This window comes from Onychomys torridus, chromosome 1, assembly GCF_903995425.1.
Source record: "Onychomys torridus chromosome 1, mOncTor1.1, whole genome shotgun sequence".
Classification (NCBI taxonomy): domain Eukaryota; kingdom Metazoa; phylum Chordata; class Mammalia; order Rodentia; family Cricetidae; genus Onychomys; species Onychomys torridus.
The window spans coordinates 116032612-116057615 of record NC_050443.1 but is presented as its reverse complement, the minus strand read 5'-3'; the positions used below and the strand labels follow the sequence as shown (position 1 = coordinate 116057615).

General features: G+C 44.7%; 1 protein-coding gene across 1 annotated transcript in view; it reads left to right on the top strand.

Moving 5' to 3' along the window:
* Positions 1-25004, top strand: part of Tcerg1l (transcription elongation regulator 1 like) — a 193156-nt gene that overhangs the window by 128153 nt on the left and 39999 nt on the right. The window contains exons 7-8 of the mRNA XM_036197367.1: positions 8953-9107; positions 24606-24675. Of these exons, the coding sequence (XP_036053260.1) occupies positions 8953-9107; positions 24606-24675 (225 nt within the window). The remainder of the gene's footprint in view (positions 1-8952; positions 9108-24605; positions 24676-25004) is intronic.

Genomic DNA, 25004 nt, shown 5'->3' with positions numbered 1-25004 from the left:
GGCATCACATGTATGGAGTCTTAGGGAGCAGACTCTTGCTGACAGCAGTCTGCTCAGGGATGGTACTTCTCCACCTGGGGAGCCAGGGCTGTCTTCCCCAGGACTGGAGTTCCTCTACATGTGGAGCTGTGTGTGTCTGTCTCTCCTTATGGAGAGCCTTGACATCATCTCTGTTATCTCAAGTCATTGCTGCCACCACATTCTTGGGGTTCACCAGTGTCTGGTTGTCCCTGCTCAGCCAGATACTCTGGGAATGCCCAGAGGTGCAGGATCCACAGTGTGTTCCCTTTACCTGTCTCTGTTCACATATATTATCTGCAATAGTGGTATAATGGCACCCTCTCCCCAGAAAGGAGTAGCCACCTTGAACTAACTGCTAACAAGCAACTCCATTCAAGTTGGAATGCAGAAGCTCCTTGGTGGACATGGGCAGGGTCAGGACAAGTGCGGCGTGGGAGGTGGTAATATCCCATCACCAGCTTCATGGATGAGAATGCACATAACAGGGAACTCTGGGATCTCTGTCTCAGCATTGGGAGGCTTAGATTACAGTCACTGTGACAGCATCTCCTGGAGGTATGCTCATTGATTGTGGGCAGGCCACCATTTTCTGTTAGCCCACCAGGGCACTGTCTCCTCACTGCTCTGAGACCCAGATATTTCTGTGACTGGTAGTAAAGCAGGACAAACAACAAAGTCCTGCACCTGGGGTCAGGACACCGCATTCATTCTCTGTTGAAGTTGCATGTATGAATGGGGCAGTGGAGTCCCTGGGGATCAGACTACATAACCCCAAGGTTCTTCAGTCACTGCAAACATCAGGTGGGGTGTCAGGTGACATGATACACAGCAGATGTCAAACAGGTTGAAGAAATGGCTTTAAAAGTGTGAGAGGGCCCGCCCCACAGGGCCACTCTATGCTGAAGAGCTAAGTAAGGCAAAAGTGAGCCAGAGCATCCCAAGGCCTTCATAACCATGTAGGATGCCCTCTTATAGTCTAATTGCCAAGAGATGGCCAGACAGATGGTCTCCTCAGACCCATTAGTATAACCCTAGAAACACAAAGCCAATCCCTGAATAAGAGTTGATCCAGAGTTCTGCCCATTCCCCTCTCATGATAGGTGCCAGTTTAACCATTAAAGATGTTTCCTGGCTCCAGAATCACATCTTCAGCCAACTCTCCATTTCAGAAGGGCTCAGAGCTTATTATTGTTGGGTGGTTTGAAGGGACCCGGAATCCAGACACAGGTTTTAAGGTGCTAAAAAGGGAAGTATATGCATCCACTTCCACACAAAATGAGGCCTTACTCATCAGGAGGTTGAGCATTCACCCCTGGTGTTGCTGAGGGAACTGAACCTTTCTTCTGCTTAACGCTAAAATGCTTTTCTTGCAATTATTGATGACATGGGGACATTTCAAAGGTAATGGCCAAACAAAGTGTAAAATCCATGAGGCTTTAGCTCAAAGGGCAATGAATGTCAACATCAATGATTCATTAGCATCTGAGAGTCATTTTAGAGATTATGGACTTATAAATAATTAGCTATTTTCATGAAATTTAAACCCTGTGTACTGAACATTTCACATCACTTCACTTGTCTAAGAAAGTCCAGATTGATGTGGTTCAAGTTTTGTTAGCGACTTACCAGCAAAGTTCTTTGTGAAGTGACGTGGGAAGAAGAAGGAGTGGGCTGCCAAGGAGTCAAGGGATGTGGTGCTGTCATAGGCACCACCTTGCCAAGGCGGATTCCCTCGTGGTTGGCTCTTGCCCTAAGAATCAGAGACAGTTGAAGTGCTGAGTCCTTGCCCAATGAGCATGGGGTGTTGTCAGGCTGGTGCCTTTTGTCCCACTGAAAGGCCAGTGGCGGGCAGTCCTTATTGGGTTAGAGATGTGTTTGGGTAGAACCATTGCAAGTGTATCTCTTAGAGTGGAGCTAGCCATCCTAGGCGCATTCTTTGTCCCTGGTTTCACTTCAACAGCGTGGCTTTTATTCTGACTTCATTTGATATTTGAAGAATATCATAACTATCAATTAATTGCATACAGCTTTTTAAAAAAATAGGATCTCTGGACATGTGAGGAAGTATTGCGTTTGTTTGACTTTAAAAGGATCTGCATGAAAGCATGTTCCTGGAGGAAGTTGGCAGAGCTGCTTCAGAGAGAAAGGAGCAGTTCCCCAGGCGCGACACATACGGATGTTTGACTGGAGAGGGAGAGGTGATTAGGAATCACAGTTATTAAGGGAGAAGCGGGCTGGGCCACATCAGTGCGGTGTCAATTCTTTATGTGACATGTGATCACGCTCGCTCAGCTGAGAGCAAGCATCACTCTTCTTTGAGTACATACTGCTGAAGGGAAACCAAATGTCACTTTGTCCCCTTTGCATAATTGAGCCTTTTATTATGTCAGAGAAGGGACAGGTAAGGTGTTACTGCTGGGGAGGGAGCTGAATGCTGAATTAAATGTCAAAGTACTTAGTTATGGCAGAGGGAGGAGGAGACAGGAGGAAGCCACCACTTAGATCCAGGCTGAAGTGGCCTCTGGAGGTGTCCTCCTGGGTGGGTAGGGGGAGGAATGTACAGCTCCCAGCTCCAGGTGTTTTATCAATCTCCATGAGGTAGACTAGAGCCCTGAAACAGTGCTAGGCCCATAGGATCCACTGTGGCATCTCAACTGTGATTTTCGATTATCTTAGACTGCGTAGGAAGGCCAAAGTTCAGGGTAGCTGTTTTTTGTTTTGTTTTGTTTTACAAAAGCCCCATAGTGTGTGAAAAGCTGACCATGGTAGAGAAAGACAAAAGAGAGTGGTTTCATGCCATCACAAGATAGATCTTTTAGGTGGGCCCAGACCCCTGATGGGTTGGCCTCCCTAGTTCCTTGGAGACAGCCTGGGCCAGATGTTGAGAGGGAGGGCCTGTGACCACACTCTGAAAGGCTGGAGGCAGAGTGGCCCAAAACTAACCACTCATCTGCTACTGCTAATTGGCCACTCCTAGAATGAGGAAATCTGAGAAACAGCTCGAGATAGCTAGATCCAACATGTCCAGAGCATGCCAAGAAGCAACAAGGACAAGCCCTGAGTTGCAGTAGAGGAGCCCAGGCTGGCACAGCTTGAAGAACCATTCCTGTGGCCTCTCTGAGTGCCACAGTGAGAAGGCATGTGAGTGGCAGGCAAGGCTTTGCCAACTCTTCTGTAGCCCTCTCTCCTCACCCCTGCCCACTCTCACCTCAGAAAAAAAGACACAGAGAAAGCAGCGCCTGAAAGGTACTGAGGCATTGCCTTCAGGAGCTAGGCCTCAATTCCACACTGTACCTCTCCAGATCCCTGAGAAACATTCCTCTGGTAAGCGTCACTGTTGGGCCAACCTTTAATATGGGGGATGTGACAGTCATGTTATAAAGCTATGAACATTCTCAAGCACAGTGCTGCTGACAGTCATGTGTCAGCTGCTCTTTATCCCTATCCTGGGTGTCAGATACAATGTCCCTATTGCCTGTGAACTCACTCTGAAATAAATGGGGTGGGGGAGGCATGGCTAACGTGGTTGGGTTGGAAAGCATGTTCTTCTCACCCCCTTGATTAGACTCCACAAGCCTCATGGTTCTCTTCTTCTCCTGCAACTGGGCCACAGAGGGCCCACAGCCCTGTCCAGGTCAGTCGCTGTAGAGATGAAGCCCCAGAGGGAGAAGGGCAAAGGGGAACTGTCTGTTGGTGGCAAACCAGATCCTGTGAGCTCCAAGCTTCATCCAGAAGTTATGGGCAGAGCATCGAGGGCAGAGTCCATAGAGCAAGAAGCTGCAAGTATGTTTGTCCAGGGTTCATGGAGGCAGCAGGCCAGACTCGATTTCCCACTCCAGTGGGCCTCACAGCTGTGATTCTCCCATACCTCAGGACTTGCTGTTCAAAGGGCAACTTTACTACTAAAAAACCCTTTTCTAGAACAAAACCCCACCACCAGATCTCTACATGAGGGCATTCTCAGTGCAGGGATCCTGTATCAGACTTAAATAACTCCATTGCACTAATTACATCCTCCGGGATCCAGGGACATTTTTGTGAAAAGAGGGATATGGCTGCCATCCAGGAATTATCCGGCATGATTGGAGAAGAGGAGCTATCCATGTACTTAAAATGGGCATAAAATGAAACATAAAATTAATTTTGCATGTCATAGCCAGCTCCGTCTAGTTGAAACCAACTGGAACAAGTGGATGGGCAGATTTCCTCCTGGGAGACACATCTATTTACCTGTCACTGGCCCTGCAGTTCAATTCCACATGCTTCCCCTGGGCACGGGAACTGGTTCTCTGCAGCCTGGATGTAAATGTGTACTGTGTTAATTGTCACTCCTCCCCCTAGACGCTAATGCTCCATTAAGTCTCTAATTAGCTCCATTCCTCCATGGCTTAAGAAGTTTGGTGGTGATGAGACGGGAAGCAGGCGATGTTTCCTCCACCTTGAGACATCGCAGAGAGCCAGTCCTTCTCGGGGTGGGATGCACTGGTGTGGCTCTCAGAGGACTCAGAATGGGCAACGAAGATTCATCTTTGTGAAAAGGAGGCCTGGGGTCATTTGGCCAAGTAAATGTACATCTTGATATGTGAAGTCCCTTTCTTGAGTGGATGAGAGAGCTTGGGAGGTAGAGAGGAGACTCCTGAGAACCCAGAGATGCTGACCTGAGCCTCCCAGCAGAAAGACTTTGAGATGCATGTCCCTAAGGGTCCTTGCATCCCTGACTTCAGGGAAAGGAGCATAATTGTTGGAGGCAATGAGTCTAGGCCCATGCATTGCTTCATTCTGGTCTGTGGAGAGATTCCCATTGGAGGCAGCTCTAACCTGCAGAGCCCTGCCCTTTACTTCCTCCACTGGAGACAATGTAGCCCTCTAACTTCTCAGCCCAAGGTCTAAGAAGCCTTCAATATGGTAGGGACTCCTAACCCTCTGCCATCTACCTTCCTGGACCACCTTCATAGATGAACCTGCCTAGATGCACGTGCCTAGATGCACCTGCCTAGATGCACCTGCCTACAACCAGCATGGAAGCTGCCTGTCCAAGTCCAGGTGCCCACCCTTTCCAGATCAATTGATTTGCTTTGAGCCAAGTTTCCAGTTGATGGGAAATCTCTATGTGGCAGTCCAGGGTAGACAGCTGACAGTCTGACGTGACTAAACCTCAGCACTCTGGGGCAGGATTCCTGGTCTTCTCAACCCAGAGGCAGAGGATTGTCTTCACACATCTGATTTCAGCTTCTCATTCCTCCAGTTCTCTCATGCCCAAGCCCCTTCTCTGACCACATTCTGACCTGGACTCGGTGTGTCACCCTCAGCCTTCTGGACAGCTAGGGGTTGCCCACGGACCACCTGCAGAGATCCATCTGTTCCGCATTAGGAGAGCCTCTAGAGCCCTGTGGGGGACTGGGATGAGCTGAGGCTGCTGCAAGTGCCTGCCGCCTTGCTCTACACCCCTCCCACACTTGTGTTCTTGAGGGCTGACCTGCAACTGTTCTTCCTCTTTGTCCAGGGTCCCCTTCCCCACATCCTGTTCCCAAGTAAATCTCATTCAAATACCGCTACATTTGTGGCATTAATTAAACATGTTAGTGCCTCCTCAGACTAGCAGATGGTATTTGGCTGGACACCTCTCAGTGAGTGTTTGTCATCATTACCTCAATGGCAGGCCCTGTTGGGAGAGCCCTGAGACTTGGACCTGAAAACCAAGCAGAAGGTATTGAGAAGATAAGGACCCACCTCCATCGTTGTCACCTCAGCTGCTACCACCAAACTCCCCTGGAAGCTTAGCCCTCCCCCAGAATGGGGAGCATCTTACATGGAGCTCCACAGACACAGTGCATGGGACACAGATGTAACTGCTACATGTTACCTGAGGGGTCTCTAGGGAAGGAGAAGAAAGAAATCAGTGTTCAGAGGACAGGGGCTATCTGTGGAACCCAACTGTGTCCTGGACCATGTACTGTCCCTTTTTAACCATCTCCAGATGGTGAGGGGCTTCAGAAAGCCAAGCCAGAGCAGTCAGACTCCTGTGCATCCCCACCCACTGTGCATCCTCGCCCAAGATCAATCTGTAGGAAGGGGCCATGGCGGTCACTATGATCAGAGTCCTGGCAACAACTTAGGTAAGAGTAAGAACCATGAGTTAGACATAAGGCTGGAGGGACAGGTTCTCTTCCAGAAGGGAATACTTTGAAGAATGGGACCACAGTAAGACCCTGTGGTAGGTCCATGGGTCCACCAAGCTGTGGCAAAGACAGAGAAGCCAAGCTCACACTGGAGACAGGTCTCCAAGGCTGTTTCCCAGCCCAGAGTCCGCTCTCTTCAGTCAGTTGTTCAGCTCTGAGTAATATAGATAATAAATAAAGGCTAAATCTTGATGCCAGGTCCTGAGTGCCTACAGGACCATGGGGTACAGTGACCTCTTGAGAGGATGGTGCCCCTCTGGCTCTCTGCTGAGGTAGAGCCAAAGGAACAGACCCTGTTCTCCTGGAGACAAAGCAAACAGTTCAAGTCTTAAGGAAACAGACAAGAATGCAGAGAACTAGGAATATTTCTAGAGTTTCACACTCAGGCCAAGTTCAGTCAAGCTTCAGGAAGAAAAGATAATCCAAGTAAGATTGCAAACGGCTCACCAGCCTCTGGGAGCTTCAGTTCAGCCTGCTTTTGCAGCTACCGCAAGCCACCTAAAGTCCGGTTACATCTGGGAAAGGGTCTAGGCTGAATCTTCCTCTATCACTCACCTCTCCATCTTGGATCTCAACAGTAACCTAGACTACTCTCCTCCAGTCCCCAAAAAGCACAGCCCTGTGGGGCCTTCTAGGGACTAAGAAGCAGCTTGATGTGTGACCAGTTGCACAGCCCCTAGGAGAAACTCTATCCAGAAGGAAGGGTTATGGCTCCCATTAGGAGTTTATGTCCCTGCTGGCCACCCTGTCTGTGGAGCCCACTAAGGAGCCACACTGTGTATGACCTACAGTATGTGTAATTATACTTCACTTTGCACACAGTAAGACTTCTCGTGTCCCAGCTTCTGTACTATGCAGCATACAGCCTCCTTCCAAGCCCTTGTGAGGAGGTCAGGAAACCAAGCTCACTGAACCTGCCACAGGCCTAGGCAATATGAAGGCAAGGCCTTGGGTAAAGGGCACAGTGCTCCTTCTGCATGCTTCCATTTCCCTGAGAAGGGTGACACTCAGAAAACAACAGCCTCTACTGCCCTTTCCTAATAACAATGATGGTAAAGTGAGGACTTCCTGTGTTTCCTGGAAGGGCAAGAGCAAGCCCAGAAGCCAAGGGGATAGGTCACAGTGTTCTTCCAAGTATCGTGACCAAGTCATGGTAGCCAAAGCTTCTGGACAAATAGATGATGACTTTGGGTGCTACTTAATGGGTGCTACTGAGGGTCCCCAAGGGTGAAGTCCATCTGTTGGTCTACAATGACCAGCTTCTGATGGTTGTGGAGTTCACAAGTCACTAGCTATTGCCAGAGAGTGGCCCCTTTGATACCTTTCCTATTGGAGAGAAGCGAGCTATGGACAAAGGTATTCCTGGACAGCCACACAAGGATCACCAAGGAGCCACCCTCCAGACTGCTCTGCCCTCGATCCAGGCTACAGATGCCTCAGAGAAGCAGAGTCTGGACTGGAACATCATGGAAACAGTCCAGTCTAGACTCTGCAGCACCCAAGTCTTAGATTCATTTGCATTTGGAGCCTATCTATGGCTCAGGACATCTCCCCATCTCAAGATCTTCATCTAAGTCCTTTTATCATGGAATACAATCTATGTGTGGGTTCTGGGATCTGAATGTAGATATTTTGAAGACTGTCATTCTATCTACACCACCATGGAACCTGGCCTGGTCAAGATATCTGATGGGCCACCTCAGGTCATTAGAGTCCTAATCCAGGTAGTTGCTAGCATATGGAAACCAGCCCTGGGCCCTCAGCATAGCTCATGGAACAAAGCTAACAGGCCTAAACATGGAGCAGATCCTTCTAGGCAAATGACCATGTCTAGCCTTCCAGGAAGATGTGTGAACAAGATATTGAAGGCCCAGCAGTGTATCCATGTACCCTTCAGGTGACCAGGGGTCCTCTCTTGGATGGGGTTTTTATATACATAGCCTGTCCTACCCTTTCCTGTACCACAGAGAAGCATGGGGAAGAACTAGAGGCATTCAGAGGTTACTGTGGGAAGCTGAGGACAGGGAGGGGTGCCTTGCCCAAGGTAAGTTTTAAGAGATGTCTGGACAGGAAAACAGGCCTCAGTCAGGCTTACTCTGTAGCTCCTAAGAACAAGGAACATTCCATAAGGCTGAAGGCCAACCTTGTAGAAGGACTCTCTTTTTCTGTGTCTATCTCTGTTTCCCATTCTCTCAAGGTGGTTTCAAAACAATACATGATTCCTTCCTTCAGTTTTAGGTGTCCATAAATGAAAGTATGAGGCCTTGTAAAGGTGAGCAGGGTGAGCAGAAAGGGCTCAGTTGCTGGGTCAAGTGGCCCATGTGTCATCTCGGCTGCGTGGTACTCCTCGATGGATGTGCAGGGTGCAACGGAGAAGGCAGTGAACTATTCCCCTGGAACTGAGAACACAGGTGCCCAGGTCTGAGATAAAATATCATTGAACCGAGTCAGGCAGTGGACTGAGCTGGGGAGGGTGTGGCTCTCTGTGGTCTTGGAAGGTTTCTTGGTGACTCTGAACCTGGAATCCTTGCTGGTGAAAGGGGATGAAAATAAAACCTGTTAGCCAAATGAGAAAATGTGAGAAGGAGCACAAAGTGTCCCCAAGGAAGGGCTCTGCCATCATTATTTTTGATGTTTCCAAGAATGTCTTCACAACCTGTAGAGCTTAGTCCTGAGGGGCATTCTGAGAGAGGGGTGTGCTCTACACCAAGTGTCTCTGAAGGTGACTGAGGCAAGTGTTCAACTTTCGCAGGTGTGTGGTCTGGACGGGTGATGACCGGGTTTTCTTCTTCAACCCGACCATGCAGCTGTCAGTCTGGGAGAAGCCAGTGGACCTGAAGAACCGTGGGGACCTCAAGAGGATCATTGAGGACCCACCCCACAAACGCAAGCTGGAAGCCTCAGCAAGTAATTAACAGGGGATACAGGGCACTATAGAAGGGCTGCACTCTGTCTGGGGGCAGGGGCAGGAACTGCTGGTCTGGGTTATGCTGGGAAGTAGTCATAATGGAGTCATGTTGAGGACTGCATTCTCATTGTATTCCATGAGGCCATTAGTGCAGGGACAGTGCAAATGGCCACTAGCTGTCCTTTGACACTCATTTTGCACACATGTTGATCTGCACTGGAGAGAAGATGTGGGCAAATGAGTGTGTGTTTCCTTCAACCCTGTGGACCATTTTAACCCCTGGACTATGGAGGTCATTGCTATGTATTAATGAAAGGCCACATATAGGGTGGGGCAAGGAGATTTCTGTCCTGTAGAAGAGGTTACTAGGTGAGGAGCTGGGGGCTTCTGACCAGCCTGTGAGTCCTATCTCACCAAGAGTGCTGGAGAGCACCCAGCATCTCCTGAGAAGCTCCTTTTCAGGAAAGCAGATGCATATTGTATGAGCAGTACATGGGGAAGCCCTACTCTGTAAGTATATAGATTTACATAGCATCATTCCAGAGGTGTGCTGGGGACTAAACATGTCTCACACATGCTAGATGAGTGTTCTGACCACTGAGCTGTACCTCCAGCCTCTTTTTACTTACTATTTTGGAAACGGTCTCATTAAGTTACCAGGGCTGTCCTTGAACTCGCACTGTAACCCCCAAAGGCTTTGAAATTTCAGTCTCTCTGTCTCAGTTGTCCAAGTGGATGGAATTACAGGCCCACACCAGGCTGGCCTTATCTTCCATTCTGAGAGTGGTTATACACTTTAATAAGCCACAGTGCTGGGCATGGGAGCTTGACTTTTTAAAAGGAAGTTGCTTTGTTTAATCTTAGGAAGAGTTCTATAGGGCTTGCTGTGATTTATATTATTATATAATATTATCTTATATTTCACATTATCTAGAGCTGAACAAGAGGACACCAGCTTACACTGATGGTTAAGTCAGCGCCATTTAGAAGGCTGCCCATTAAACCACTGTTAGCTCTCTTCACAGTCTTGAGGGCATGGAAGTGGTTACTCTCAGGAAGCTGGACTTAGTCCTAAGTGGATGAGAAACAACAATATAGTGCGTCTATTTCATTCAAGCAGAACATTCTCCAGAGGGTTTTTCCAACTGATGATGGGAAAAATAAATATGTCCTAGGTGTATATTTTACTGTGAAAAAAAAACAAACAAAAAAAACAACAAAAAACAAAACAAAATTGTTAAAATGTCCCTGTGTTCAGGGACGAGGAGACTGGACTTGTGACTGTGTTTTTCCCTTTTGATGAAGTGACATCTGAATTAGAGGGAACATTTTCTTCACCAGAGAGTCTTTACAAGCCCTGCAGATCAGTGGCTCCTGGATCTCAAACTAGAGAAGGTACATGGGTCAGAAAGAGCTGGAGGATTTCAGATCCTCCAAGAAGTAGTTGGCATGGTTTTCCCTGGCAGTGACTTCATTTGCTCTGTGGATGGTGATGATGCTTTCTACACCTTTAAGAGCTGTGACGCTTCCAGAAACTGGCATGTGCTCTTTTGATTTTGCCCAAAGGACTGACTGGAATGACAAAGAAATGAAGTTTCTAAGGGTTGAGTGCACAGTTCTTCTCCTACTTCTGTTGTTTGGACCAGATGGGGAGAGATGGGGAGGTACCTCCAGAGCCTCTACAGGGTCACCTGGGAAGGGGGCCAGGGGCAGAGGAAAGGAGTCTCAGTAACCCAGGTCACATAGGTCAGTGCTCCATTTCATCCCACCAACAGGGATCGCTTTTCCTAGGTTCAAATGCAGAGCTGAGTGTCAAGTCTAAAGGACACACCCAGGAAGGTCTGTGTAGCTTAAGGTGACATCAGAACCTGGGACAGCAGTACATCCTTACGACGGGTAGGCAGGCAATTTTGAAACATATGACCACAAGGACATTTTTACCTTTAAGAGAAGACCACAAGACAGCGGGCATTTTCCCACACGTTTCTAAAGGGCATGCAAATGGCCTCCATTTCAGTTTCTGGTTGCCAGGTAGACTTGTACTTTGAGACCAGAACTTCTAACTCCATGAGACCTGGCAAGCATCTAGGGTAGAGGGTGTTTCTGGAGATTAATTAATGAAAGAGGGGAGAACTGATGGTCTCCAACCCACAACAGCTTCATGGCACCTTCCCATGGCACTGTTCTTTCACAGGTGATGTGGCCTTGTTGGTATAACAGACCCAAGCAGGTGGCTCTCAGTGGCAACTTTTGTTTTATATTTTGTTCAGCTGTGATCCAGGCTGGATTAGAGTGTATTGACACATGTTTCTAAACAGAAAAATTTAGTATTCTGGTTGATCTGTCGATCCCCACTGGTCTCCCAGAAGCAAATAAAATGAACTTTGTACAATGTCAGCCATATGAACTGACATCAGGCAGTGTGTATGTGCATGTGTGTGAGGAGAGAGGGTGTGAGTTTGGTGTGTAAGTATGGAAATGTTTATGTGTGTGAGCAGGTATGAGTATGAGAGAAAAAGACAATGTATGATACGTATGAGAAAATGTGAATGTGCACTGTGTGCATGTATATGAATGTGTGTAAATGGATATGAGCCTACATGTGTGTATATGTATATATGTGTGTGAATATATGTGTGTATATGAATGAACATGTTTATGTGTATGTGAGTGTGTATATATATATATATATGTTAATATATATGAGTGGGTGTGCATATGAGTATACATATATGTATTTGTGTGTATGAGAATGTGTGTGTCTGAGTGTGTATGTTTAGGTATGTGTTTGTGTGTATGTGAGTATATATGAGTATACATGTGTATGTGTGTATATGAGTGTGCATATATGTGTATATTTGTGAATATATTTGTAAATGAATATGTATGTAGTATGCATGATATGAAAATATATATATTTGTTTATATGTGTGTACATATGAGAGTGTATGAGTGTATGTGTGTTTATATGAATGTGTGGTCTGAATATGCATGCAGATATGTATGTATGTGTAGTATATGTGTATATGTGATTGTGAATATATATATGTGTATGAATATGTGTTTATGTATATGTATATATGAGTGTGCACATGTGTGTGTTTGAGTATGTGTATGAGTGTGTGTGTGTGTGTGTGAATGTGTGTGTGTGTGTGTGTGTGTGTGTGTGTTGCAAACATTCATGATGGTGATGTTAGCCAGGGGAGTAGAGCTCAGGATCAGCCAGCTTACTGGGCATGGCTCAAATGCTTATCCTTTGTCATTCAGCAGAGAATCAGCATTTCATTCTCCTGGCCTTGCTGAGGGACCCCAGAGAAGATCCCAATTACCCTCTAATTACCTTGTAATGTACCCAGATGTTCCATGCTCTGCAGTTTTGCTGCTGAACTATAGTGCAATGAGAAGCAGAGGCCCCGCCCACTCTTGAATTGTGCAAGCCCCTCCCATCAGAGGCACTCACATTTGTCTCTCCATCACACTGTCCATCAAGCCTGTCAGAGGCGCAGTTCTTTCTGTGATGATCAGCAGCAGCAATGTCCACTCTTACTGGGAGTGGGTAGGAATCTCTCTGCCATCTGGCCAGTGTACTGGCAGCTTTATGTCCTTGCAGCCCACCTGCTGTGTCCACAGAGTGCATCCTGTTCCTGCACTGGGAGGGCCTTTCATTGGGAAGTCTGGCGGAATACAGCACTAAACATCAGAGTGCATTACATTAGATTCCTGGCCATTGAGCACTTCCTCGGGGGAGAGGAGAGGCAGGAAGTCTGGCAGTGGTCATTCCACTCTCTTCCTCTTCTTCTGTCTCCTCCCTGATGAGACAGGAGGCCTGGGATGGGACAGAAGCAGCAGGCATCCTCTTGGCAGAGGATGGAGAGAAATGTTCAACAAGAAGTTCCCATACCTGGCTTCTGACATTCTTACAGCCCTACAGGATGGCACCACAGGATTTGGGCATGAATTGCTGATGTAATAAGCTGCCAAACATTGTCCTACACTGAAACGAAAGACCAGATTTCAGTACCAGAATGCAGAAGTCCAATGTGAGTATCCTGGATGCTAGCAAGGCCTGTCCTTTCTGGGGATCTGAGGAGTATCTGTGTTCTCCTCCTTTCCATCATTGGTAGCCTTTTGATTTCCTTGGTCCATTTCTCCATCTTCAAAGCAACTGGGAGCCATCTCTAGCCTTTCTGACTTGGGCCCTCCATCTTCTTTAAGTACTTCTCATTATCCAGGGCTACTTACATAGTATAGGACAATTGCCATCACTAGCTAAACTACAAAGATACTCTAAGTCTCCTCTTTGAGTGTCCTAACACATTCCCAGGCTTTTGATGAGGTTGGTGACATTATTGGGAGGTATCTCTGCTTTCTATGATGTATGTCCCTACTTTACAGAGGAAGGGATGCAGAAAGGGGATCTTGCTAAGCTCATGAGTCTATCATATGTGTCATCAGGAATTAAAGGCTGGTGGGTCTGATCCAAGGCTGAAGAAGAGCTTGCCTGGTCAGGTCTCACAGGAGAAATCAGGTACATGTAGGCTTGGCTAATAATCCCTTATTCCCTATCAGGGGGTAATAGAGACAAGCAAGAGCTCACTCAGTTTCAATTGCTGTGCAAATATTTTAGTCATTTATATTCAGGATAAGTGTGGATTCACAGTGACATGCATTTCACTAAGGAGGATATAAAATCATCCTGAGGGTAAACACAGCTGCGGCTTGGTGAAGGGACCACTTCCTGGGCATTGTGTGGCCAGGACAGTGTGCACTGGGTCTCCACATCACAAAGGGGACCAGGTGGCCACTGAAAAGCAAATGCTGGAACCCTCCCCAAAATGTAAGGATGTGCTTCATTAACTCAAGAAGAATTGGGTAGTTGTGGAAGGTTCTGGCTATGGACTCCACCTGCTCAGCTCTGTGTGAGGGGTTAAAGCTTACAGTGGAGTTGAATTCTGCATGGTGTACCTTTTTTATCATCCAGGATTCGGACTGATGTTTGCACAGTGAAGGCAGCAGGAACCTTGTTTTCTAAGGTTCATTCCAATGGCTATATTGATCAATCTCTGTATGTAACATCAGAGAAGAAGAAGAGGGAGGAGGCCATGGTCTCTTGAGAGAGTTCCACATGGACTTTACCAAGAAGCTGAGGACAGAATGCAGGTAGAGTTTAATATGGACTCCAGCTAGGAAAAGAACAAGTCAAGTCAAGAGATGCTAACACTAGAGTGGGGGGCCTAGTATGTTGGCCTTAGTATCTTGGCCTCTGTCTGGCAAGGCTAATGGGAATTCAGGGCTGAGCTATGTCAGTGAGCTCCCATTCCTCTATGTAAGAAGGAACCCATGTCCCTCCCTGTGTCTTCAGCCCCTGCCTGTTACATGAAACCGCACAACCCTAATCAGTGTGGTTTCCCAGAACCTGACATTCACCCACTTCTCACCTAGCATAAGAAAGAAGGAGGGAAGATGCAGGGAGGGGTGAGGGGAAGGGAAGGAGGAGGGAACTTGGTTCTTCTCTAAACCAATCAGATTAATATAGCCTAGACATTGACATTGCCTTCAATAGTGAGCACATGCAGATCAGGAAGCCATGTGCCTTCTAAGGGTGTGGCAACCAAGCACACTGAACATCCAGGCCAGTGGCCTTGATGGCCCCTGAGATAGGGCTGATGACTCGGGATGTTACATATGGGGTACAAGCATATGGAATGTTGCAGGCCCTGAGCCAAGAGAAGCAGACCAACTTGGGAGACCTAGCCACCCATTTCTGGGCTAAGGACAGGAAGGCTGGAAGGTTCACTGTGTCATTAAAGCATAGGATATGGGTAGCACACTTATTGAAGCCTTTGGCAATGATCTTGGAGATGTGTCTTCTATGATCTCTACCAAAATTCTGAGCTTCCTTCTTGAATTTAAGCAGGAAACCTAGGTCAACCAAACAAAACATCCCATGGAATCCATCTCCTGGATGGGCAGCCTGCAGCATCAGCTCCCACTTAGCCCATGCTTCTTTGTCATTGCATTGGTCACAGGAGAAGACAGTGCTAGTACCTGTGGGTGCCTGGCTGGACCTGCGGTGGAGCTGCTGTGCAGTGGGCTTAGTCTGTGTTCTTCTCCCTGGCCTTTGTCCCTGCTGCAAAGCTAGCTTCCCACTCTGCTGGCAGCAGTCTCACTCCATTATGTTTTCTGTTACCAAAGATTCATTACTTTCCCTGGAGAGACACAAGGAAAGTGTAGTTGTATCAGATAAGGTACTGGCAGACAAAAGAAAGGACTGTCCAAGCCAGCTTGATGAGTCAATGTATATAATGTGGTTGCTTACTTAGGCAACTCAACCATATGGTAGCCAGTCCCCTGGGCAACTTAGGCACAGTTACACTAATAAAGAGTCCCACTCCAGTCAATTGCTTATCTCTTATGTAATCTCAGGAAGGAAGGACTTCATAAAGAGCTTATAAAGGTCTCATGAGGATCCCATGAGTGTTATAAGGCTCTCCTTCCACAAAGAAATTTGCATAGGCCCGGGCTCATGAGCATGCTCACAACTACTCTTTCTCAAGATAGTGATGGGCACGTCCAACACGGAAGAAACTTTTCCCCCTTTCCTCTGGCTCTTCAATTTTTCCACACCTTCTTCTATTATATTCCCTGAAGGGGATCACACACACACATTGTTGTGGGTTTTTTTCTTTTATTACTCTTTTGGGGGGCCTGCCACCTAGCTCCCAAATAAATCACACACAAAGGCTTATTATTAATTATGAATGCCTGGCCTTAGCTTGGCTTGTTTCTTGCCAGTTTTCCTTAACTTTAAACTATCCCATCTTTCTTTTGCCTCTGGATTTTTCCCATTCTCTTACTTCTGTAAATCTTACTCTTACGCTGTAGCTTGCTACGTAATTGAGTGGCTGGACCCTGGAGTCCTCCTCCTTCTCTTGCTCCTTGGACCCTGGAGTCCTTCTCCTTCTCTTGCTCCTTGGACCCTGGAGTCCTCCTCCTTCTCTTGCTCCTAGGACCCTGGAGTCCTTCTCCTTCTCTTGCTCCTTCTTCTTTTTTCTTCCTCCCAGATTTCTCCTTCTATTTATCCTCTCTGCCTGCCATCCTGCCTTTTCTTCTCTCCTTCCTCACTATTGGCTGTTCATTTCTTTATTAGACCATTAGGTATTTTAGACAGGCACAGTAACACAGCTTCACAGATTTAAACAAATGCAATATAAACAAAAGTAGCACACCTTAAAATAATATTCTACAACATTTCTCCCTTTTCGTCTAAACAAAAAAAAAGATACGTTTTAATTTTAACCTATATACAATAACCATATACAAATAAGAACAATTATCAAGTAAAGATTACATTCACAGTATAATGAATTCCAGTTCATTTGTGTCTGGCAATTAAAAGAAAATACTCCATTTTCTATCCTATATTAGTGAATCTAAAGTTTTATATCTAATTTTCTTTCATAACTAAAGAAAACTTTCTATCATAACTAAAGAAAACTGCAACTATAACTATCTAGTCTTTAACTCCATCAGTGACCAAAAAGGATGTAATATTATCTAAAAAGAGAGACATTTGGCTGCCTGGACAGGCAACCAAAGATCATCTGCAATGTTGGGGCATCTATCTTCAGCCTACAGACCTAGAGTATCTGGCAGACTTTCCTATGAAACAGGTATTTTGGGCTGTAGTGCCTTGTTTTGTCATAGTTCATCAGTCCCTTTCCTCTGTGTCCTCCAGAATATCTGGTAGACACTTGTGTGAAATAGGAATTTTGAAAGACTGCCCTGTCTTGCTTTGGCAAAGTTCAATAATTCTTTTCCCTGTGTGTCCTGCATGTCCAGTCTGCATAGCACATTGCCAGCAGTAAAAGGCAAGGACAGTTTCTTTGCCCAGTGGCTAACCTTGCCACAATAAAAGCAAACTCCATAAGGAGTTTCTTAAATGCCCATCATCTACTCTGAAGTAAATTGGTGCTGCCATGAGCAGATGTGTCTCATTGTTGTGGTGGCATTGTGTTCCCCGAAATATTGTGCATGCTAATAAACTTATCTGGGGCCAGAGAACAGGATGGCCACAATATTAAACATAGAGGATAGGCAGTGGTAGCACACGCCTACAATCCTAGCATTCCAGAGGCAGAGATTTACCTGGATCTCTGTGTGTTCAAGGATACAGCCAAGCATGGTGACTCGTGCCTTTAATCCCAGAGAATGATTGCACAAAGCAGAAAGATATATAAGGCGTGGAGACCAGAAACTAGCAGCATTTGGCTGGTTAAGCCTTTAGACTTTGAGCAGCAGTTCAGCTGAGACACATTTGGATGAGGACTCAGAAGCATCTAGTCTGAGGAACCAGGATCAGCTGAGGAATGGACAATTTGAGGTAGCTGTGGCTTGTTCTGTTTCTCTGATCTTCCAGTATTCACCCCAATACCTGGCTCAGGTTTGATTTCATTGATAAGAACTTTTAAGATTCATGCTACACATTATCATGAAAAACTTTACCATTTTAAATGCTATATTCTATAGATCTTTGAAGTATTTGAAGACCATCTATCTAAAATATATCTATTTAACCTAGAAAACATATATCTACAAATTTGATTGTTATAAATAAATGACTAACTACTGACTTATGTTTCCTGATTGTCCTATATAGTTTATAATAAATAGCTTTCAAAAAACTAGAACTTTACCTTATATTTTTAAATAAACTGCATAAGTACAATGCCTTAAACAAGAGTAGAAACATATATACAATATATGGTAACAAAAAAACTCTTAAATTTGTATCAATATACAAAAACCCTTTAAGCAAGAGTAGAATCATATATACAGTGTAACAAAAATAACTTTAAATTTATATCAACATACAAAAATCCTTTAAGCAGAAGTAGAAATATATATTTCTCTATATATAGAAATATATATAGATATAGATATAGATATAGATATAGATATAAGTGTTGTAACAAAATTACCTTAAATTTGTATCAATATACAAAAGTCCCTGCAAATATAAAATACTTGAGATCAGTATTTGTCCCTTAGTTTATAGTAGATTCAATAATCTAGCCTATTATTTAAAGCAGATTCAACAATCTACCCTTCTATCTTATCATTCCTATATCCCCTAAATGATAACAAATATCCATAGCCCACCAAATAACCAAAAGCCTTCCACACCCCTCTTGGGAATGTGGATGTTGTATTCTCCACACTGCTTCCTGCTATCTGTGGATGAACTATCTTTAGGGTCCCAGAGAGAAAAATTTGAGATAATGGCCAAGTCCTGGGAAGACCAGCTATAAACTTTGCTGATAGATATCACCTGTCAAGGTTCAGGAGGCTTCCCCTGATCAAACCAGATCCATATTAAACCTGAAGGAATCCGCAGCTTCTCATCTCCTATGGAAACAAAACCTGAAGCGTTTTTTACTTCCATTTGAAAAATACATTTTTTGACTTATTTTTTAAAGTTAAGATGGCCCTAAAGTATCTAGGTTGGTTCAGTTTTGCAGTCCTGGTCACAAGCCATGTCTGCCAGCAGCTGTTTGCTTGCTAGCATTCAAAAATTCAGAATCAACAAAAAACTATACAAGATCCAGACTCCCTGTGTATTTCCCATCTTATGTGTTTTTTCTTTACTCTCTCTTTAAAGACTTTATTTTATAAACTATTCATTTTTCTATGAATATTCCCATTTTCTTTTCTTATACCTATGCACATTATTAAACACACTGTAACCTGTTTAGAGTTTTTCCATCTGGATCTCTTTTACTGCGTATCTTTTAGTCTTTTTGACCATGTGAACAAACTTTAAACTGCTAAGCAGTGTGGACCTCTGCCTGAGGCTTTGGTGGCTGGCTCTGCCCACTTCTCTAGTCTGGAAAGCCAAGCTGAAAGCTCACCAGCCCAGTCAGAGATTTGTGCTGAGAACTGCATTCAACCTTCCTGGAGCTCTAAAATTCCAATGCTTGTGCTGTGGCAGGCATTCTTGCTTAGTTTTTTTGTTCCTACTTAACGGACTAGCTGCTCAACAGATCACAGACTGGCAGAAACCGTCAGGCCAAAACTCTTAAAGGAGTCATATTTCCCCCCCCCCTCCCTTTTTTTTTTTTCCTTTTCAACTTTCTCGGGCTCTAAGGATATTCGAGTTCCATGTTGCCAAATAAATCATACATGGAAGCTCATTCTTACTTATAAATGCCTGGCCTTAACTTGGCATTTCCTTAACTTTAAATTAGCCCCATCTTATCTTTTGCCTCTGGGTGGGCTTTTCCCATTCTCTTACTTCTATAAATCTTACTCTTACTCCATGGCTTGTTGTGTGGCTGTGTGGCTGGCCTCTGGAACCATTTGTCTTCTCTGGCTACTTCCCTCATTTCTTGATCTTTATTCCCTCCTCCTAGATTTCTCCTTCTATATATTCTCTCTGCCTGCTAGCCCCATCTTATCCTTTCTCCTGCCTCACTATTGGCCATCCAGTTCTTTATTAGACCATCAGGTGTTTTAGATAGGCACAGTAACACAGCTTTACAGAGTTAAACAAATGGAACATAAGCAAAAGTAGCACACCTTAGAATAATATTCTAACACACACACACACACACACACACACACACACACACACACAGAGAGAGAGAGAGAGAGAGAGAGAGAGAGAGAGAGAGAGAGAGAATTTTTTCCACTTAGGGCTGAGCATTAGGCCACTAAGCCACATCAGTAGAATAGATCCTTGTTCCTAACAGTTCCCATCATCATGAATGAAACCTCTGTAATAACTGCTGCCCATTGTCAAAACAAGGCTCCTTGGACTGTGAGCTGACAGCAGTAGTAATCTACATATATAAGAAAAATATTTGGAGGAATTTGACAGGCAGATCACACCCATTTAATATAACAATTGCAGAAGTCTCCTCTCCCAGGTCTGTAATTTCCCCAGTCTCGAGCATTTTTCCCTTGAATTATAGTACCAAATATGGGTTCTTTCCTGTAGACCAGGCCTTAACTTCAACCAGAAAATGGTTGGTTGTTTCCATAACAGTCACACCACTGCTGTACTTATGAACATATCTTACCTGGAACTATCTGGAACTCAGATACAAATCACACCCCAAAGATCTCACATCTTCCTCACCTACCACTATTTAATTCCATGATTCCCTATTAAGTTTCAACCACAGACTGGACCTGATGCACTCTTACATAGTCAGAGTAATCCCTCCACTTCCAGAAAAAAACATTGTTTCAGAGATACAGAGATTTAATAGTGGCTAATAAATCACATTCTGTGAATTCTATAACTGAATATGTATTTGCTTATGTCAATATATACCCACAGTTTCACAAGAATGTCTATTGTGTGATTTCATATTATTGGAATTGCTATATCATCAGGTGCATGCATCTTAAATTTCTAATATTGTGAAATCTTCCTCTGAAGGGATCAATCAATCAATACACACTCCCACTGATGCACTCTGTACCAGCACTGTACATCACCAGAACTTAATGTAAAGCCATTCTTTATTTCAGTTGGCATTTCTTTAATTTTGAGTGATTCTCAGGGGTTTGTTGGCCATTTGTTTTGTGTTCCTGGGAATACATTCATGTTTGTCTTTCTCGTTGAATTATAGGGACTCCTGTAAATTGAGGGATTAATGTGTTTGACTATAATATCTTTCTAGTATTTTTCCTGAGCTCTGATCTTTTCCATAAAACAGTGTGTTCATGATTTTTTTATTCTGAGAAAATATATGTAGCACACAGTTTACCAGTTAGCCATCTTAAAATGGCATTAAGTTTATTTACAATGGTGCATACCATCACCACTACTGCTCCTAGAGTTTTTCCATCTTCCCAATCAGAACTCCAACAGGGTTTGGCAATAGCTCCCTGTGTCTCATGGCTCCTGCCACCCTCCCACAAAGCCCAGGAACGGGTGTCATACCTTCTGAAGCTGGATTACAGGCTTTTATGAGCCATGTTATATGGATGCTGGGAACCAAACTCCTGTCCTATGTAAGAGTGGTTTGCATGCTTAACCACCAAGCCATCTCCCCAGCCCCCACATTGGCTGTGTTGCTGGTGTCACGTTTAAGACACCATTGTGAGGTCTATCTAGTATCTGAAGCTTCCTTTAGCTTTGCTACTCAGGCTTCCTGCATCCTCAGGTGTTTAGTCCATGTCTGACCCATAGAGTGAAGTCAGCCTGTGTGCTTCCTTCAGACTAGTCTCTTAAGTTCGTTCCTATTTCTCTGTATGCTTTGTAAACTGGTTCAACTTCGGCATTCTGGGCACTTTCAGGTGGAAATTCCATAAGTCTTTTTCTCTAAATTTTGGGAATTGCTGACCTGACTTGCTGCTAGCTGGTTCAAACTACCTCTGACTTTTCTTTTTTCACTTTTTTCTTTCTTTCTTTCTTTCTTTCTTTCTTTCTTTCTTTCTTTCTTTCTTTCTCTCTCTCTCTCTCTCTCTCTCTCTCTCTCTCTCTCTCTCTCTTTCTTTTTGTTTGTTTGTTTGTTTTTTGAGACAGGGTTTCTCTGTGTAGCTTTGGTGCCTTTCCTGGATCTTGCTCTGTAGACAAGGCTGTCCTCGAACTCACAGAGATCCACCTGGCTCTGCCTCCCAAGTGCTGGGATTAAAGGCATGTGCCACTACCGCCCAGCTGGACTTTTCTTGTGAACCTCAAGTGGTATGTTGTTTTCTTTGTACACTGTCACATTGTACAGTGTCCCTGAAGTCCATGGAAGATGGCAACCTCTCCCTATCCCAGCACTGCTCTCATGAGTGGCAGGGCTCATAGGTTCCCAGTAGTGAAGATGATTGCACTCACTGGCAATGGCAGAGCCCAACCCAATTGACTTTGTGTGACTTTCCATTTGATATTGTACTTTTAAAGTAAGTCAAACTTGCAAATATTTTCCTTTATGATTTATGAATTTTTATATCTGGACAAAAATGGTCTACTTGTGTTGAGATTGTTCAAAATAACCAAAAGGCCTCCAAAACAATAACCAACATTGCATATGTTTTTCTTGAATAGTATCTGTATCATTATTAGATAGCCTTTGCATTTGAGGCTACCACTGGCCTCTCTGGAGTATGTTGGTGTGAAAGGGTATAGCTGCCCCAATCTGCCATAGTGACCTGCCACTATATGTCTCCTCATCCCTAAGAAAGTCTTCAACAAAGACAAGTGGATATAAAATGGTCAGTTATTTGTCACAGACAAATTAGAATCATACCTTTGAACACAGAGGCAGGAGAAGTACTTAGAAGACATGCAAAGTCTCATGGATGAGCCGGAATCCTCTGGAATCTGGCCCTCTCATCCCACTAATAGCTACACATCCCGCATTGAGAGCAGAATTACACATGAATAGACAGACTGGTGAAGCATGGTTAACTGAGGCACTCCTAGGATTCTAAACACAGGGCAGAAAAAGTATAGAGTTTGATTTTTAATTTATTTTTGATTGATAAACACTTTATAGATGAGTATAATGTATTTTGATCAAGTCCAACTCCTCGTTTCTTTCTCCCCAATCCCACCCCTACCACTACTTTCCCTCCCAATTACATGGTTCTCTTTTCAAATCGAAACAACCCATAGAGTCTACTGGTATTGCCAGTGTGTTCATGGGGGTAGAGCCATCTACTAGAACATGGATAGCCTCTCAGGGAACCCATATCTGAGGAAAACTGATGCTCCCTCTCTCAAGTAGCCATCAGTTGCCAATAGCTCCTCAGCTAGGGGGTGATACTTCATGACATCCCCCAATCCATGATGGTGCTTTGTCTGACTTGATCTTGTACTGATCTTGTGCATATGCTCACAGCCCCTTTTAGCTCATATGAGCAACTGGCCCAGTTTGTTCAGAAAATAGTTTCACTTTAGTCACCCACCACCTCTGGTCTTTGCAATATTTCCACACACAGCTCCTTTCCAGGGGGAGTTGAGAGTTTTGTATGTTTACTATTGTGTCCCATTTAGGACTCAATGTTCCACAATCTCTTATTCTATGCATTTTGGCCAGTTGTAGGTCTTTGTGTAAATTACCATCTATTATAAAATGAAGCTTCTCTGTGAGCATGGAGAGATGCATTATTCTATGGGCATAACAATAAGTCTTGAGGAGTCATTTTAATATTATGTCCATTTGCCAGAGTAATAGTAATAGGTTCTCCCCTAGGTCCTAGGACCTAATTAATCTTGGGTTCTTGACCCCATTAATGATGCCAGGAACCAGTTCTGTCTTATGGAGTGAGCCTTAAATCTAATTTGAAAGCAGTTGGTTGTATCTATGACATTCATGCCATTATTGCACCAATGGGCCTATCTTGCTAGGCTGGTTATTGTTACATGTGGAAGGGTTCACAGCAGGATAAGAGTATTGATTACTTTTCTCACCTAGTAACATGCATAGCAACTTCAGCACTACAAAAGATAGCCCTTGTAGAGATGAAGCTTCTAGGTCAGTACCTAACAGTAACTGTAGTATTTTTAAAGTAAAGCTAGGAAGGGAGGAAGACCAGAAGTTCAAAGACAGCCTTGGCTACATGAAAGCCAATCTCAGTATGAAAGAGAGAGAGAGAGAGAGAGAGAGAGAGAGAGAGAGAGAGAGGCAGGGACACTAGGCCTTCCAGGAAGGACAAGGCAATACACAGTAACTGATGGGAAGCTGTGACCCAGGCAGAAGTGTAGGGACATGGAGGCACACTCTGCTGAGCTGACTCCACCCTTTCTCCACTGCCAACACTATGACTGACTTAAAGAGATAGTGAATCTGAGAGTATACAGACAGAGAGGGAAACAGGCAAGGATACTCCTTCTTTTCCTGGGATCACAGTCCATGCAATGGATCAGAATTGATGAAGCTCTAGAACTATCTCTCACTCATTTTTGCTCTCTTGCAGCCATACTGGAGACCCCAGGGCACCAATACACATTTGCCATTCTGTCATTTCATGCAGTAATTCCAGGGCTGCACCACGCAGCTTGAATACAGTAATGCATCTTTCAGATGGTTGGACTTTGGAAGCAGGCAATCTGTGGTGAAGATCATATGGTGTGCTGAAAGGGCCTGTTACTATTGCAGTGGATGGAAGGAAACCCTGGGTACCAGGAGGCTGCTGGGGAGAAATTACTACTTCAGCAGCCAACTGGCAGAGAGGTGGTGCTCATACCAGTTTGGGAAGGGCTGATCCTGAGGGTGGAGCAGTGGTTGGTTTTTATCTCATTTACTCAGCCAGCCCCTCTGAAGGCCTGATGACCTCTAGAGACATGAGGGTTGGAGATGGCCTCTTTGAAATCAACAGTCAGGTATCTTCCTACTGAAATTCAAAGGACTGTGTACCAAAGAAAACAAGTTCAAAAGAGTAATGTCAGTGTCTAAGAGAAATCCAATTTCCTAATTTTTAGATGAGCTGTTGGCTTCCAGAGCACTAAGACTGACCCTTTAGCTGTGTTAATGATGTCATGTTTCTTTCAGCTGAAAGCAGTGATGGATCCAGTTCAGAAGATGGCAGTGAGGACCAAAGTGTGAAAACTAAGAGGAATAGGTAGGTGGCACTATCCTATCCTGTTGTGTCTTCCCTGGATACTGTGGTGTATGAAAAGAAAACACTTCTATTACATTGAATCTGAGAAAAAAAAATCAGTTTAACTGTGAAGCAGATGGTACAGGCTATCTCTTGGCACCTGCTCTGGACACGTCACTGAAATTCAGGGGCACATGCTCAGCTTCCAGAACCCTGTGGAAGTAGCCATGGTGGCCCACTACTCAGGGCAAACTTGTGCTGTGTAAAATACTAAGTCAAGGCAGGTAGTTCTGGCTGGATATTGCCTCTCTGGGTCTTCCTTGCAATCCATCCAGCCCTTGTCTGGAAGT